Source organism: Myxine glutinosa, chromosome 3 (genome assembly GCF_964187855.1).
Source record: "Myxine glutinosa chromosome 3, kmMyxGlut1.1, whole genome shotgun sequence".
In the NCBI taxonomy this organism is placed as follows: Eukaryota; Metazoa; Chordata; class Myxini; order Myxiniformes; family Myxinidae; genus Myxine; species Myxine glutinosa.
This window is the reverse complement of record NC_136263.1, coordinates 108,272,417-108,287,976: the sequence shown is the minus strand read 5'-3', so window position 1 is coordinate 108,287,976 and position 15,560 is coordinate 108,272,417. Positions and strand designations below refer to the sequence as shown.

The window sequence follows — 15,560 nt, the reverse complement described above, 5'->3', positions numbered from 1 at the left end:
GAGCCGCCGAGCCAAGATTCCTACACGGATTAACCGTGAACGCCACGTTCCTAAAGGCGTCCATGTAGTGAACTTTCATGCACGGACTAACCGTGAACTCCACGTTCCTCAAGGCGTCCATGTAGAGAACTTTCCTGCACGGACTAACCGTGAACTCCACGTTCCTAAAGGCATCCATGTAGTGAATATTCGGCTTGGCCTCCCGGAAAAAGTGCTATCGAGTTGTTTAACTTTGGATCTTTGATCAACCCCTTAACCTTCATTCACAAGAAACTGACAGTCAAAGTCAGAGGGTCATGAGATGGAGTTTGGCTTGGCAGGAGTCCAACGGGAAATTGAACATGTAAAGGGCAGGGACAATGTCGTTGCTGGTGCTTTGTCCAGAGTGAATTACCTTTGAAAATCTCTGGGGGTTTGGTGAAATTTTGTTGCTTTAATTTTAAGTGATAACTGTGCCCGGGGGGAACTGATAATGTGGGGGGGGTTGAGTTATCTGGTTTGTTTATCCAAGTTGGCCGGCAAAGAAAGTTTTCGCTGGGTTCCAACTTTCTTTCTTGAAGGGGGGGAGTGTTACATATTTATGGGAATGTATGTGAATTACTATTCAGGTCTTTGCTTATCAATGTGTAGTCGATTAAGGGTTGTTGTGGTTGGAGGGTCAGGAGCCCTTCTGGAAAAAGAGACCGGAAACGGAAGTAGAAAGACACGAGGTCGAGAGAAGCGACGAGAATTCTTCTTCCTCGCCCCGCTGCGACGAGAGGTGGGATCGATATTGAGCCGCGTGGAAAAGCGGCGTTCCCCAAGCCCGTCTGGCGAGAGGAGTTACCGGGACGTGTACCTACCCGGTGGACACGTCCAGCTGCCGTGGGGGCCGTGCACCGACCCAGCGTCTGGCACCGTTCGCGGCACCGTCTACAAAGACGCGTACGGGTCGCACGTTGGGGCCTAAAACGCGTTGCAAGCGGCGTGTGGCTTTTGCCTGCTGTACAGTACCCGCTTCGCATGGCCAGGAGGGAGCTGCAGCCGTGGTTCCCGGTACGATACATGCCCGGTGGAAACACGTCCACCCGGGGTTCGTTCAACCGCCCGAGTGCGGCGAAGCCGACCATCATCTTGGTCAGGAGGGGCCCAGAGACATTGTGAAGGAAAGAGACCAAAGGGGGTCGTGAGTACAAAAGGGGACACACGTATGTAAGATGGCCATCTTAATCATCTCGGGGGATTGATTGTGGAGTGTGAATTGTTGATGGTGGATTGCTCGGGGAATATATCCTTGATTGTATCATTGAAATTGTCTGGTATCCTTACCATTGAAATATATCATTGAACATCAGTTTTCTCTTGGGTGGAATTCATATGGATTGCGTTGCGAAAGCGCATATATAATACAACTTTCTGGCGAAGTTCCTCTCACGGTCCGGGGGTCACCGAGACCAGGTATTCACCGAGGGGACCACGTAACACTTGAATGTAGCTGCCACACTGGTTAATGACCCTCTCAGAACACTACATTTTTGGTGAACCCACTCAGCGCAAATTGTACATTGAATGGAGTTCACTCCGACACCCTTCCTGCACACAGCACACGGCCACTTCCCAGTTCTTTCCACCTCACCACATGCTTTACCACTTGCCATCACCTTCATTTTTCCGATATTCACCTTCAGACCTTTTGTCTCCATACATTCCTTCCACTTGTTCATCTTCTCCTTCAGTCCATCCATACTTTCCGCAATCAACACCAGATCATCTGCATACAACAACTCCCATGGTAAACCCTCCTTTACGTTCCAATCCAGCACCTCCATCACAGTTACAAATAGTCGTGGATTTAGTACCGACCCCTGATGCACTCCCACCTTCACCTCAATCCTGAAGTGAACAGATGATGACTATTCGCTGGATTGACAATGTCTCAATACAATCGTGAATTAACATTATATTTTGATATAATTATACTGTAGTATTAATTTGTGATTGGAATGATGCTGTTTGGAATGAAAATGTCGAGATATTGAGTTTAATGCAGAATGAGGAAATGATGTGAGGGTTTCCATCCATGACATTCGCGGATTCCCCATTTGCAGTTTCACCATTCACTTGATATAGCAACATTTAGACTCATTCATTTTTTTATCCAAGTTCCTCACTAACCTGCTGTCAATGCCTGACGTTCAACTGATTGTGGCACAGGAATGTGGAATTTATTGAAAAGAAATTAATACTTACATTATTTGCTAACAGGTATCCCCACCCAGGTCATACTATCCTCTTCAACTAAAGTATCAAACAAGCCCGGCTACGCCGCTGTTAGACTATCGGTGTTGTTTTTCTCTCAATATACGGTATCAGGCAGTTAATGCAGTGAAATATAATTGATGCAAGTGCATCATCCCAAAAATTGATCAACTTGTGGTTGCATTTCACCTGCTTACTTTATGATTACCTGTTTGTGCATTAAGACAATTGAAATGCGTGATTGTTTGCATCATCCAAACAATGGCTTTACTGTGACTCCCCCCCCCCCCCTTACCCCCCCCCCCCCACCCCAGCTTCCCAAAACCTCCACCACACGCTCCCACTCCAAACCTGCACTCCATGCTCACACTCCAAAACTCCATTCTTTCCTCTGATGCAGACATTCCCACTTGTTTTGGATGCAGCACCTGGCGCAGTGACAGCCGCAAAGCCGTTGCATGTACGCCGGCTGTGAGCAAATGTGCTGCTACAAACGGGCCCATCTGACTGCTGCTCTGAGAAGTGCTGCTTGGTGTACAGATCAGTCTTTGGGCTCATTTATTCCATGTTTAAAACCATTCTTATAGGTATCCCATGAAGCAGCTGTCTTTGTGTGGCCAGGTATTGGAGAATGTGTTGACTCTTTTTGATTTTAGCTCTGATCCTTTCCACCACCTGGAGGTATTTGCATCAAACATCGTGAGCACTCAGACTCATGTCCATGGTTTACCAGTCCATGCTGCTTGTAAGAATGCCACCGAAAGGAGGAAGTAAGGCAAGACTTTCATTTGCAGTTTGACAAAGTTGGGACCCACCTCTGGAGGAATTGGGTGGGAACCGCAAGCGTCGGAAAGTCATTATTACATAGATGTTTGTTCCTTACCAAATACTTGCGTATTTAAGGCTTCATCCCACGGGGGAAGGCATGAAGCTTGTACCATGACAGTTGCATTAAATAGAATGGATAAACACTATATGCGATGCCAAGCAAGTAGACTTTTGCCGAACAAGACTGGCAGGTTGACACTATGCCATCGAATGCTGTCGGTGTAATGCGAGCAAGGGCATGCGGCATTTGGGGCCGCGCTCACCATTATCGTTGAAGCACACGATTCTCCCTACTTTATTGTTTACATTCTCACCTTGTGGAGTTACCGCCATGTTTTTGAAACGTTTTATCGCATTTTCGTATTACTGAGAACGTGCCGAATCTTTGCTGAAATACATCTCACCGCTCACTATGTACAGTCCATGGCTGAAATGAATGCCGATTCTTTTTTTATTCTTGGATTGCCATAAGTTTTCATTTTGCAATAAGTGTTTCACACCTCAGGCTGTATATTTTTGACAGAGCACGATTCCTTTTTTTTTTCTTTCAAAGAAGATGTACATAATTCGTGCTCGAGCCATATTGAACTTTTCGACGGTTTCCTTCCATTCACTTGATGCGGCTCCCACACCTTTGTTCGAGCAGATCCCACTGTTTGCACACACTTTCCGTGTAGACTATTTATGCTGATTTTGTACCAGGTGCGAAAAGACAGTAAGCATTATTGAATTTTTTCAGCTGAACAGATGCATCGTGTTTTTATTTTTAATGTTACTCTTCATTTGTTTGTCAGTGGGTGTCTCTGTATAATGCCCTGTCGTTCGTTTTTTGCAATGGAGAGATCTGTGAGGGACGTTTCTCTCTATGTTTTTGATAACATTAAGCTGTGAAGCATTACACATTTTTGTAGAAAATTATAATAAAAAACGGAATTCATTCGCGTTATTATGTTGGTATTTTTGCCTTTTTATTTATACCGGGTTATTCTGAGGGTAAATGGCTGCTTGCTTGCACCAGGCCTTTTAGCTGATAGGATAGATCAGAGGTAGTGTACTCGCCTTCGGTATGTCTAATCTGGGTTTGATTATCCATCCCGACTTTAAACCGATGGGTTGATGCTTTTCAGGCAAGATGTTACATCACTCAGTGCGTTCCTTTCTTGTATGGACATTAAGCTAGGTGACCCATCTACTAGCACCACATGCTGATGGGCGCAGGGATATGATAACATCAGGCTTTTTTTAGCAGGATCAAATAATTCCAAAACTGAGAAATGAACTGAAAAAAAGATTTCAGTGCTGAAGCACACCTTGTTAATTTGTCCATAAAGAGAACCCTGACTCGGTGTTACGTGCTCCTCCCCAACCCCCGGTCATGGTGTACCCCCGAGCCCCGAGAGGAGTCACGGCAGAAAAATGTGTTATTCTGTATGTCAAAGATCAATGGTGAAGCCACACCAATTGTTACCAACAAACAAATATTGTATTAAGATCACACAAGAATAACAGTACAACAACAATAGTAATCAATTGTACAACCAATATATATTTCCTATGATGGTACCATCAGGTTCGTACAATATAACTCACTGTGCTCCAAGTGAGCGAAAAGAAGAACATTCCCCAATGTCTCTATTGCGGCATCAAGCCCAAGTCGATCCGCTCCAGCGATCGTCAGAACGATGTCTAATCGAGATCAGAATCCCGTTCGGATGATAGTCACAGTCACGCGGCCAAAGCTGCACAAAGGTGCCCTCAAGGCGACGGGGAAATCCAAAGGCGCCCTCCAGGCGACTGGGAAATCACACCCTCGGGTATGCACGTTTCACGGCTCCAAACCGGCAAACCGCAGATTTACCTTCAAAATCCACGTGACACACACACACACCAGATAAACGTCTGGATGCGGTGAAAATGGTTGAAGCGAAGCGAAAAACCTTGCGCGATGCGCAAAGCACGCGAGTCAAAATGGCCGACGGCCCGTTCTCGAGGCGTAACGGCACGACGATGATTTTCCTCGGAATCAACCGCCAAAACCTGACACGCAGGTTGATCTGTCACAGCGATAACAACTCTGTCGCAAGAATCCCTTTCCCGGGAAACCCGAAGTTCGCTAGTGACCTCCGTTCGTCAACGTTTGCTCCAGACCTCGAAGCAGCTAGGCTTCTTCCCCGACTCACTCGCTCCGCCTTTTCCTCCTCCTCTTCCTCTTCGTCGTCGTCCGGTTCCGGTTTCATTTAAAACATTGACTTTTTTACCTTTTGAAAATAGTAACCTCTATCTCCCTTAAACGACAACAATAATAGTACATGGAATCAAAAATGCTTACAGTGGATGAAAACCACAACAACGGAAGTGACCAATCCGTAACACTCGGCTACAACTCAATGTTAGACAGTTGTCTTCATATTACATATATTATGCAACTGGAATGGCACTCAGTAGAGCGCATACCTCCCCTCCACCAGGCTGAACAGTTTATGTTTTGTATTCCACTTGATAGGCCGGATCTGGATCAGGACATTAACCAAAATGGAATTGGCTTGTTTGTGTCACCTAACCAACTCATCCACATAGTTTTGTCTGAATCCGTCCACAGTTGTTTTGAAATATTGTGCTATATATAATTTTTGGCCCTATCTCTCAATGATGAAGAATCATTTTTAAAATTCTAGTGTCCGGATCCAGATTCGGATTTTCACCAAAATTGAATCAACTCTTCCTTGTCACAAACCAAACCTGTCCACCAAGTTTTGTCCGAATCCGTCTACAACATTTTTGAGATATCCAGTTCACAGACAAACAAACAGACAGACAGGGGTGAAAACATAATCTTTGGTGGTGAAGGTATCAAGACGCATGAGGATGCCATTGCACCACATGAAAACCAGACCAAATTAAAGTGCCTTCAGAAGGTATTCACACCCCTTGACTTTTTCACATTTTGTTGTGCTACAGCCTGAATTTAAAATGGATTAAGTTAAAAAAAATTGTCACCGATCTACAAAAAAGACCCCATAATGACAAAGTGAATTTTTTTTAACAATTACAATTTTTACAAAAATTTTACACAATTTTTACAAATTTAACAATAAAACAATTTTTACAAATTTCTTGAACATGAAATACAGAAATATCGAATTTACATAAGTGTCAGGCCCCCTGAGTCAATACTTCATAGAAGTGCCTTTGGCAGCGATTACAGCTCCGAGTCTTCTTGGGTATGTCTATCAGCTTTGCACATTTGGATTTGGGGAGTTTCTCCCATTCTTCCTTGCAGATTTGCTCAATCTCTGTCAAGTTGGATGGAGAGTGTCGGTGAACAGCAATCTTCAAGTCTTTCCACAGATTCTCAATGGAATTAGAGTCTGGGCCTAGGCTGGGTCACTCAAGGAATTTCATGTTCTTGTTCTGAAGCCATTCCAGTGTTGCTTTGGCTGTATGCTTGGGGCCGTTGTCCTGTTAAAATGTAAATCTTTGCAGCAGTCCAAGGTCTTTTGCACTTTGAAGCAGGTTCTCCTCAAGGATTTGCCTGTATTTGGCACCATTGATTGTTCCCTGTGTCCTTACAAATCTCCCAGTCCCTGCCACTGAAAAGCATCGCCATGCTTCACGGCAGGAATGGTGTTAGATGGGTGAGGAGCTGTGCTCGGTTTTCGCCAGACGTAGCACTTTGTATTTAGGCCAAAGCATTACATTTTCGTGTCATCGGATCACAAGATATTTTGCCTCATGCTCTGAGTCTTTCATGTACCTTTCTGCAAACTTCACACGTGTTGTCATGTGCCTTTTCTCAGGAGTGGGTGGCTTCCAACTGGCCACTCTCCGATGATGTTTGGATTTGTGAAGTGCTGCAGAGACTGTTGTTCTTCCAGAAGGTTCTCCCATCTCAGCCAAAGAACTGTCATTCTGTCAGAGTTGTCATTGGGTTCTTGGTCACCTTGCTGACCAAGGTCCTTCTTGTCCAGTTGTTCAGTTTGGTCGGACGACCAGTTCTAGGAAGAATCTGGGTAGTTCATATTCTTTCCATTTCCTAATAATGGAACTCATTGTGCTCTTGAGAACTTTCAACACTCTCAGAAATTGTTGTATACCCTTCCCCAGATCTATGCCTCCTCACAATTTTATCTCGAAGTTCTACGGACAGTCCCTTGGACTTCATTGTATATTTTCTGCTCTGACATGCACTGTCATCTGTGGTACCTCATATACAGTCGTGGCCAAAAATATTGGCACCCTTGCACTTTTTTCAAATGCACCATTTCTTCCAGAGAATTGTTGAAATTTAAAAAATCTTTTGGTATCCACATATGAATTTCTTTGGTTTGCAGTGGATCAAAACAAAAAAACCTGAAAAAACAATAAATCTCAGCTTATTCCACACAGAAATCTTAAAATACAACACAACAACAACATGCATTTTAAGGCCATTTTCCCTGCGAGAAGTGGGGGTTAGCCTTGCGGTCCCCATGACAATCTTCTCCATTTTGCCCTATTTTCTGCATCTCTCCTTGTTAACCCCCTTGCCCGCATTTCTTCTTCCACCATCTTTAGCCAAGTCTTTCTCGGTCTTCCCCGTCCTCTACTTCCTTCTACATTCATTTCCATCACTCTTCTCAACCAGTCACTTTCATGCTTCCTCAACACATGACCAAACCATCTCAACCTGTTCCTCTTCACAACATCAATCACAGGCTCTATTCCCATCATCTTTCGCAATTCATCATTTGTCTTACTCTCTCTCAACGATACTCTGCACATCCACCGAACCATTCGCATTACCACCCTTTCCAGCCTTCGTTGCTACTCTACATTCATGACCCATGTCTCGCTCCCGTAAATCATAACACTTCTCACACATGCAGCATACACCTTTCCCTTCAGCTTCAACGACACTCCCCTCCACACCAGCACGCCACTCAGTTCCCGAAACTTCTTCCATGCACATCTCACTCTAGCAACCATTGCCGAGTCTGATCCACCTTCTCCATTCAGCATGTCTCCGAGGTAGCAAAATGTTTTCACACCTTCCAGCTTCACGCCGTCTCCAAGATCCAACTCAACATTTCATCCATCTGCAGCTCCCTCTCTGCACACCTTACATTTGAATGTAGCTGCCACACTGGTTAATGACCCTCTCAGACCACTACATTTTTGATGAACCCACTCAGCGCACATTGTACATTGAATGGAGTTCACTCCGACACCCTTCCTGCACACAGTACACGGCCAATTCCCAGTTCTTTCCACCTCACCACATGCTTTACCACTTGCCATCACCTTCATCTTTCCTATATTCACCTTCAGACCTTTTGTCTCCATACATTCCTTCCACTTGTTCATCTTTTCCTTCAGTCCATCCATACTTTCCGCAATCAACACCAGATCATCTGCATACAACAACTCCCACGGTAAACCCTCCTTTACGTTCTGAGCCAGCACCTCTATCACAGCTACAAATAGTAGTGGACTCAGTACCGACCCCTGATGCACTCCCACCTTCACCTCAAGCTCACCACTGTTCCCGTCCTTCGTCCTTACAGCTGTGCACGCTCTTTTCTACATTGCCATCACTACTCTGATCAACCATTCCTCCACTTCTAACTTCCTCAATGCCCATGTCAATACTTCACGTGGAACCCTATCAAATGCTTTCTCCAGATCAACAAACCAAAGAAACAACTTCTTCTTCTTCTCCATGTACTTCTCCTGAAACTGCCTCACAATAAAGAGCGCGTCTGTCGTTCCTCTTCCTGGCATAAATCCAAACTGCATTTCGTCGATCTTCACCTTCCTTATCCTCCTCTCCAACACCCTCTCCAATACCTTCATTCCATGCTCCAATAACTTTATCGCTCGGTACGAGCCACACTCAAGAGGGTCACCTTTCCCCTTGTATGGAGGGATGAGGGTACTCAGTTTCCAATCCACTGGAATGCGGCCTTCTTTCACCACCAGATTACAGATCTCTGTCATTCTCTTCACACCCCAACTTCCCGCTGCCTTCAACATATCTCCCACAACTCCGGTCGGCCCTCCCGCTTTTCTACTCTTCATTGCTTTTATCGCTTCCTCAACTTCCTTCTCAGTTATCTTCTCTGCCGGTCACTGGGTTACTCTCGATGTTGCCATTCCATTCATTCTCTGTATTCAACAGCATTTCCATATATCTTTTCCATCTTCCTTTAATTCCATCTGGGTCCACAACGATTTGTCCCACTTCATCCTTCAAGCAACTCACCCACATCACATCACATCTCTCTTTCGCTATCTGCTTTGCAATCCTGAATACCGCTCTCTGACCCTCTTCCGAATCCAAGCGTTCTCAGAACATTTTCCTACATGCCTCCTGCGCCTTTGCTACCAATTTCTTTGCAGCCTTCTTGGCTGCCTTATAACTTTCATGCTCTGCTTTTTCTGCTCCCGTACCCTTCGCCTTCTGCCACTCCTTGAACTTCTTCCTCTTCTCGTCAATCCTCTTTCCAACTTCATCATCCCACCACCATGTTTCCGAGTGCCTCGGTGGTCCTTTTGTCCATCCACATACCTCACCAACGGCTCCCAACAGACTATCTTTCATTGACATCCAACCATGTTCAGGCTCAACCACATCATCCTCTACCCTACTCAGCCTCTCTTTTAATGCCTCCCTTACTGTCACCTCTTTCAACCTCCACACCTTAATTCTCGGTTGGTACTTTACCCACCGAGCTCTCCTCGCACCTTTCACCCTTATGTCGCAGACAACCAAGTGGTGCTGTGAAACAGCCTCCTCCCCCGGGATCACCTTTGTGTCCCGGAGGTGCCCCCTATCTCGCCTACGCACCATCAGGTAGTCAACGGTTGTCGTCGACCCACCTGACGTGTATGTAACAAGCTTATTATCCCCTTTCTGGAACTGAGTATTACAAATCAACAAATCAGCTCCATCAGCAAACTCCAAAATCCTTTCACCTTCTCCATTTCTCACACCATATCCGTAACCCCCCATGAACTCCCTCAAAACCGTCCATACTCCTTCCCACATGTCCATTTAGGTCTCCTCCAACCACAACAACTTCCTCATCTTTCACATTTTCCATCAGCTTCTCTATCACACACCAGAACTTGTCCTTCTCTTCATCGCTCCGACCAACCTACGGAGCATATCCCGAGATGACGTTCACCAAGAGCTGTCCAATCATCATTTTCACCATCATCAACCTATCACTCACTCTAGTCACACACAACACACTGTCTACAAACTCCTCAGAAAACAGGACACCAACGCCATGCACGCCCTCCGTGCACCCTTGCCACACAAACTTGTATTTCTGTCCCTGCCTACCCTTCACCATTCTCACACCACTTCCCTTCCATCTCGTCTCTTGCACACAACATATGTCCACTCTTCTTCTGACCAATACTTCCAACACTTCTCCTGATCTACCTGTCATTGTCCCTGTAGTGAAATCGTATTCGTACTGAACCCGGGGTGATGCTCGCTGCTCGTTGTCACCGCTGTCACCGCTAGGGGCGTGACTATAAGACCCGCTGCTGCGACGGTGCTCCGAGACTTCTCCCTTGTGACATGTTACATCGGTAGCCTCGCTAACGGTACGCCTGTATAGAATATCTAGCTTGCTTGCATCGAATGATATGACTGGACCCATGAGATGTCGCATCATATACTTATTGTGTATTTCTACTTTACAGGAATAATGTGATGATCTAAATGCAATTAAACCAACCATTGGACTAAAGTTGTGTGGACCTGATTGGTTTTCCACAACACTTAATTGCATTTACGATCCATGGCTGGCAACAAGACGCTGACGGTGTCCATCTTCAGCGCCGATCCGCAAGCCGCGGATGGAGGCTTGCAGCTGAAGCACTGGCTCCGACAACTGCAGAATCTTTTTGATGAGCCTGAGACTGCACCGACGGCTGCCGCGAAGCTAGCCACTCTCCACGCAAAAATCGACTACCGGGTGTACAACGCTATCGCTCAATGCGCGACGTACGACCTCTCCATCGCCGAGCTTAAACGGCTATACATAAAGGAGAAAAGCCCGGTGTACGCACGCTATTTGTTGCAAACGCGCCGTCAGCAACCCAACGAGCCAATGGACCACTATGCCCAGGAGCTCCGGCAGCTTTTGCTGGACAGCGTCAGGGAGCCACGGACTCCCGCGCAGGCTCAGGATGATCGTCTTTTAGATGCCTTCATTGCTGGGGTCTCCTCCCAGGAACTAAGGCTCAAACTCTTGGAGAAGACCGACCTGACCTTCGCTACGGCACTCGAGCAAGCGACAGTATACACCGAAGCGCGGATGCAATCGCACACCTACGACCGCACGCGCCTTTTGGCGGGCACCACACTACACGCCCCGCCGGAGAGTGCCACCGCCGAAGACGCGGATCCACTCGCTGAACTCCGGGATGCTCCGGAGGATGACCCAGCCCTAACGGCTGCCGTTATGACCAGCAGACCCAAGGCCTTGCGCGGGGCCGCATGCTTTTTCTGTGGAGGGCCTCGTCATGCCCGGGTCGTGTGTCCGGCACGTGACGCTATATGCCATTTGTGCTCGCTAAAGGGACATTACGCAAAAGTGTGCAGGAAAACGGCACGCGGCTCGCGGAACATTGACTCGCGCAGCCGCGGTCGCGCGGGCGCAGCGACCTTGAATGGGCTAATAGCGGAGCCCGCAAGCCAAGCCCGACACCCGGCGCCTTACCCGACTTCGAAGGGGAGGGCCCCTCTCTGCGGCCCCCTGGGCGCTCAGACGTCCTTGGCGGGCGTCACCGGACAGCCACCACCGTCTCATTCTCCATCGGGCACAAAGGCCGTGTCCTTGGCCAAACTCCGGGCCACGCAAGGGGCTTTGAAACTTCGCCAAGCCCCTCGTACTCCTCGAGTCGTCCACGAGCTAACAGCGGCCCCCGCCCCGACAAAAGAGTTAAGGCAGCTTTCAAATACTACGGAGGCCTTTCGTCAAAGTGACCAAAAATGTCAAAAGGCGATTTCGGATACTACGGAAGCCTTTTTCTGCCAGAAGTGTCAAAAGGCGATGTCAAAAACTACGGAGGCCTTTTCTCGTCAGAATTGTCGGATTTTGAATCGCGAAACACCGGAATGCTGGGGAAAGCCCTCTGGTGACGATAATGGATTCCCCATGGTCAACGCAGACTCCGGCCACGACCGCAAAACTGCTGCTGGTGTAGGATCCACCCGCGAGGCTGGTCCGACCCATTCGGGGGGCTCAGTCCCACTCCCAGCAGCCTCGTCTGGCCTGGCTCAAGCCCTTATTCCCCTTATGGTTGAGGGCCATTGTGTTCGGGCCTTGGTGGATACAGGATCTACGGATAGTTTTATCGACCAGCGACTTGTGCTCAGGCATGGATGGCGGATCTGGCGGTCTACGAGACGGATCTTCATGGCTTCCCAGGGACTTCGGCTCAGCACGAAGGGGGAATGCCGATTGAAACTCGTGCTAAAGGGACGGGTTTTCCCTGATGTACACCTTATGGTTTTACCCGCATTATGTGCTGATATTCTGTTAGGACACGATTTTCTTAAGCTGCATGGACGTCTGGTAATGGAGTTTGGTGGGCCTGACACTCTTGTTGTGGGGGCGGACGACGCGCTAGCGGTGTGCGCCCTAGCGCAAATGGACGTCCAGCCGCTTTCGCTGTTCCCCAATCTAACCTCTGACTGCACCCCTGTCGCGGTAAAATCACGACGCTACTCTCGCGCGGACATGCAATTCATTGCGGACGAAACGGCTCAGCTCTTGAAAGACGGCATCATAGAACCTAGTAGGTCGCCGTGGCGCGCCCAGGTCTTGGTGGTGCGCAGCGAGGCCCATCGCAAACGCATGGTAATCGACTATTCCCAAACGATTAACCGCTTTACACAGCTGGATGCCTACCCCCTTCCGGGGATGGACGCGCTAGTGCAACAGGTGTCCCAGTATTCGGTCTATAGCACTCTCGATCTCCGTAGTGCGTACCACCAGATCCCTATCTCTAGGGCGGATCGTATCTATACCGCTTTCGAGTCGGGGCAGCGGTTGTACCAATTTACGCGATTGCCTTTTGGGGTAACGAACGGGGTCGCTTGTTTCCAGAGGGCCATGGATGACCTCGTTGCGCGGGAGCACTTAACCGATGTTTTCGTCTACCTCGATAACCTTACGGTTTGTGGATATGACCAAGGGCACCATGATGCTAATCTGAAGCGCTTCCTTGAGGTCGCGCAGCGATATCACTTAACTATGAACGAGGATAAGTGCCGTTACTCCCTACGCACGATAGATCTTCTGGGGTACACCGTGACCCATGGCTCTGTCTCTCCGGATAAGGAGCGTCTGCGACCTTTGCTCGACATGGCCCCTCCCTGCGATCGGGCGTCCCTGAAGCGCGCCCTTGGGCTGTTCGCCCATTACTCCAAATGGGTGCAAAGTTTCTCCGCGAAACTTCGCCCCCTTGTGGCCTGCGACACCTTTCCCCTGAGTTCGGCCGCATTGACGGCCTTTGAAGGCCTTAAGACCGACATCGCCCGAGCCGCCATGGCGACCATCGACGAGAGCGGCTCGTTCGTCCTCGAAAGTGACGCCTCGGATCAGGCCATCGCGGCGACCCTCTCCCAAGGGGGGCGTCCCGTGGCTTTCTTCTCACGGACTCTTACCACCGCTGAGCGGAGGCACTCGTCCGTTGAAAAGGAAGCGTATGCGATCGTCGAGTCTATTCGGCGATGGCGCCCGTACCTACTCGGGCGGAGCTTCCAAATCATCACGGACCAGCAAAGCGTTGCGTTCATGTACGACACCTTACACGCCCAGCGCATTAAGAACGAGAAAATCACTCGCTGGCGTATCGAACTCGCCGACTTCTGTTACACCATCAAATATCGCCCGGGGAAGGATAACCAGGCCGCCGATGCCTTATCACGCCCGGCTACATGTGCTGGTATCACCTCTTTGGAGGGCCTACGGGTGCTGCATGCCACTGCGGGCCATCCCGGCGTAACGCGTTTCGCTCATTTCGTGCGGAGTGGGAATCTCCCTTACTCGATTGACGATATCCGCCGTATCTGTCGCGACTGCGCTATCTGCGCGGAAATCAAACCGCGTTTCTATAACCCTCCCATGGGGACTCTGGTGAAGGCTACACGCCCGTGGGAGCGCTTGGCGATGGATTTCAAGGGCCCATTGCCGGTGTCGAGCGGCTCTCGCTATCTGCCCACTATCGTTGATGAGTACTCGCGATTCCCCTTTGCTTATACGTGCGCGGACATGACTGCTGCCACGGTGATGCGATGCTTACAGAACTTGTTCTCAATGTTCGGTTACCCGGCCTATGTCCATACCGACCGGGGTGCGGTCTTCTTGTCTCAGGAGGTGCGCAGCTATCTGCTCCAAAATAACATTGCGTCTAGTTACACCACGCCGTACAGACCCCAGGCTAATGGGCAGATCGAACGCTTCAACGGGATTATCTGGAGGGCCGTCATGCTCCACCTCCGGACCCTCGGCCGGGGCCTCGATAAATAGGCTTGGTCGCTACCTGCGGCGTTGAACTCGATCAGGGCTCTCCTGAGTACGGCAACCAACCAAACTCCCCACGAGCGACTTTTCCACCACCCCAGGAGCTCGGGGTGTATACGGTCTTTGCCCAGTTGGCTCGCTGGGCCCGGGCCGGCCTACCTGAAACGGGCGGTTCGCGCGAGCAAGTACGACCCCCTAGTGGACAAAGTGCAGATTCTCCAGGCTAATCCTGAGCATGCTCGTGTGATGACGTCTGATGGCCGTGAGACTACTGTCTCCGTTTGTCACCTTGCCCCTTGCGGGGTCGACGACCTTAGTAGGGAATCAGACGAACCGATCGAACCCATCTATGAGACTATGGCCTCTCCCGACGCTCCCATCGCCGACAGTCCACCGACCCTCCCCTCTTCGAGACTACCCGGGCCCGACGACTTGGAGTTACCCCCTTCGTCACCCGAACCTGTTGGCGCCTCTGACGCCGGGGACACAGGGATACGTGATGCCGTACCCGGGGAATTTCGGACGCGTGCTGGCAGAGAAATTCGCCGCCCGGCCCGATACGGTTGGGTCGACTGATACTCCGCACCCTAGTCGCGCTGACGCTCGCTCGCTTTTAGCCACGCGGCCGTATAATTCTGACAGGGGGAGAATGTAGTGAAATCGTATTCGTACTGAACCCGGGGTGATGCTCGCTGCTCGTTGTCACCGCTGTCACCGCTAGGGGCGTGACTATAAGACCCGCTGCTGCGACGGTGCTCCGAGACTTCTCCCTTGTGACATGTTACATCGGTAGCCTCGCTAACGGTACGCCTGTATAGAATATCTAGCTTGCTTGCATTGAATGATATGACTGGACCCATGAGATGTCGCATCATATACTTATTGTGTATTTCTACTTTACAGGAATAATGTGATGATCTAAATGCAATTAAACCAACCATTGGACTAAAGTTGTGTGGACCTGAT

At 49.0% G+C, this 15,560-nt stretch overlaps 1 protein-coding gene and 1 long non-coding RNA gene across 24 annotated transcripts in view; both read left to right on the top strand.

The window, feature by feature from the left end:
* LOC137423285 (MYND-type zinc finger-containing chromatin reader ZMYND8) overlaps positions 1–4,012 on the top strand; it is a 273,708-nt gene extending 269,696 nt beyond the window's left edge. For 20 of the 23 annotated variants that reach the window (XM_078774428.1, XM_078774425.1, XM_078774421.1 and 17 more), the window contains one exon: positions 2,664–4,012. In XM_078774428.1, coding sequence (XP_078630554.1) covers positions 2,664–2,678 — 15 coding nt within the window. In that variant the 3' untranslated portion in view covers positions 2,679–4,012. Of the gene's footprint in view, positions 1–2,552 lie in introns of all 23 variants that reach the window. The other 3 variants (XM_078774417.1, XM_078774411.1, XM_068110259.2) reach the window with 1 other exon arrangement.
* A 6,408-nt stretch (positions 4,013–10,420) lies between these two features.
* On the top strand, positions 10,421–10,808 carry LOC144891153 (uncharacterized). The gene is made up of 2 exons (XR_013622742.1): positions 10,421–10,662; positions 10,762–10,808. It is a non-coding gene; the product is annotated as an uncharacterized LOC144891153 (long non-coding RNA).
* Positions 10,809–15,560: the final 4,752 nt, after the last annotated feature.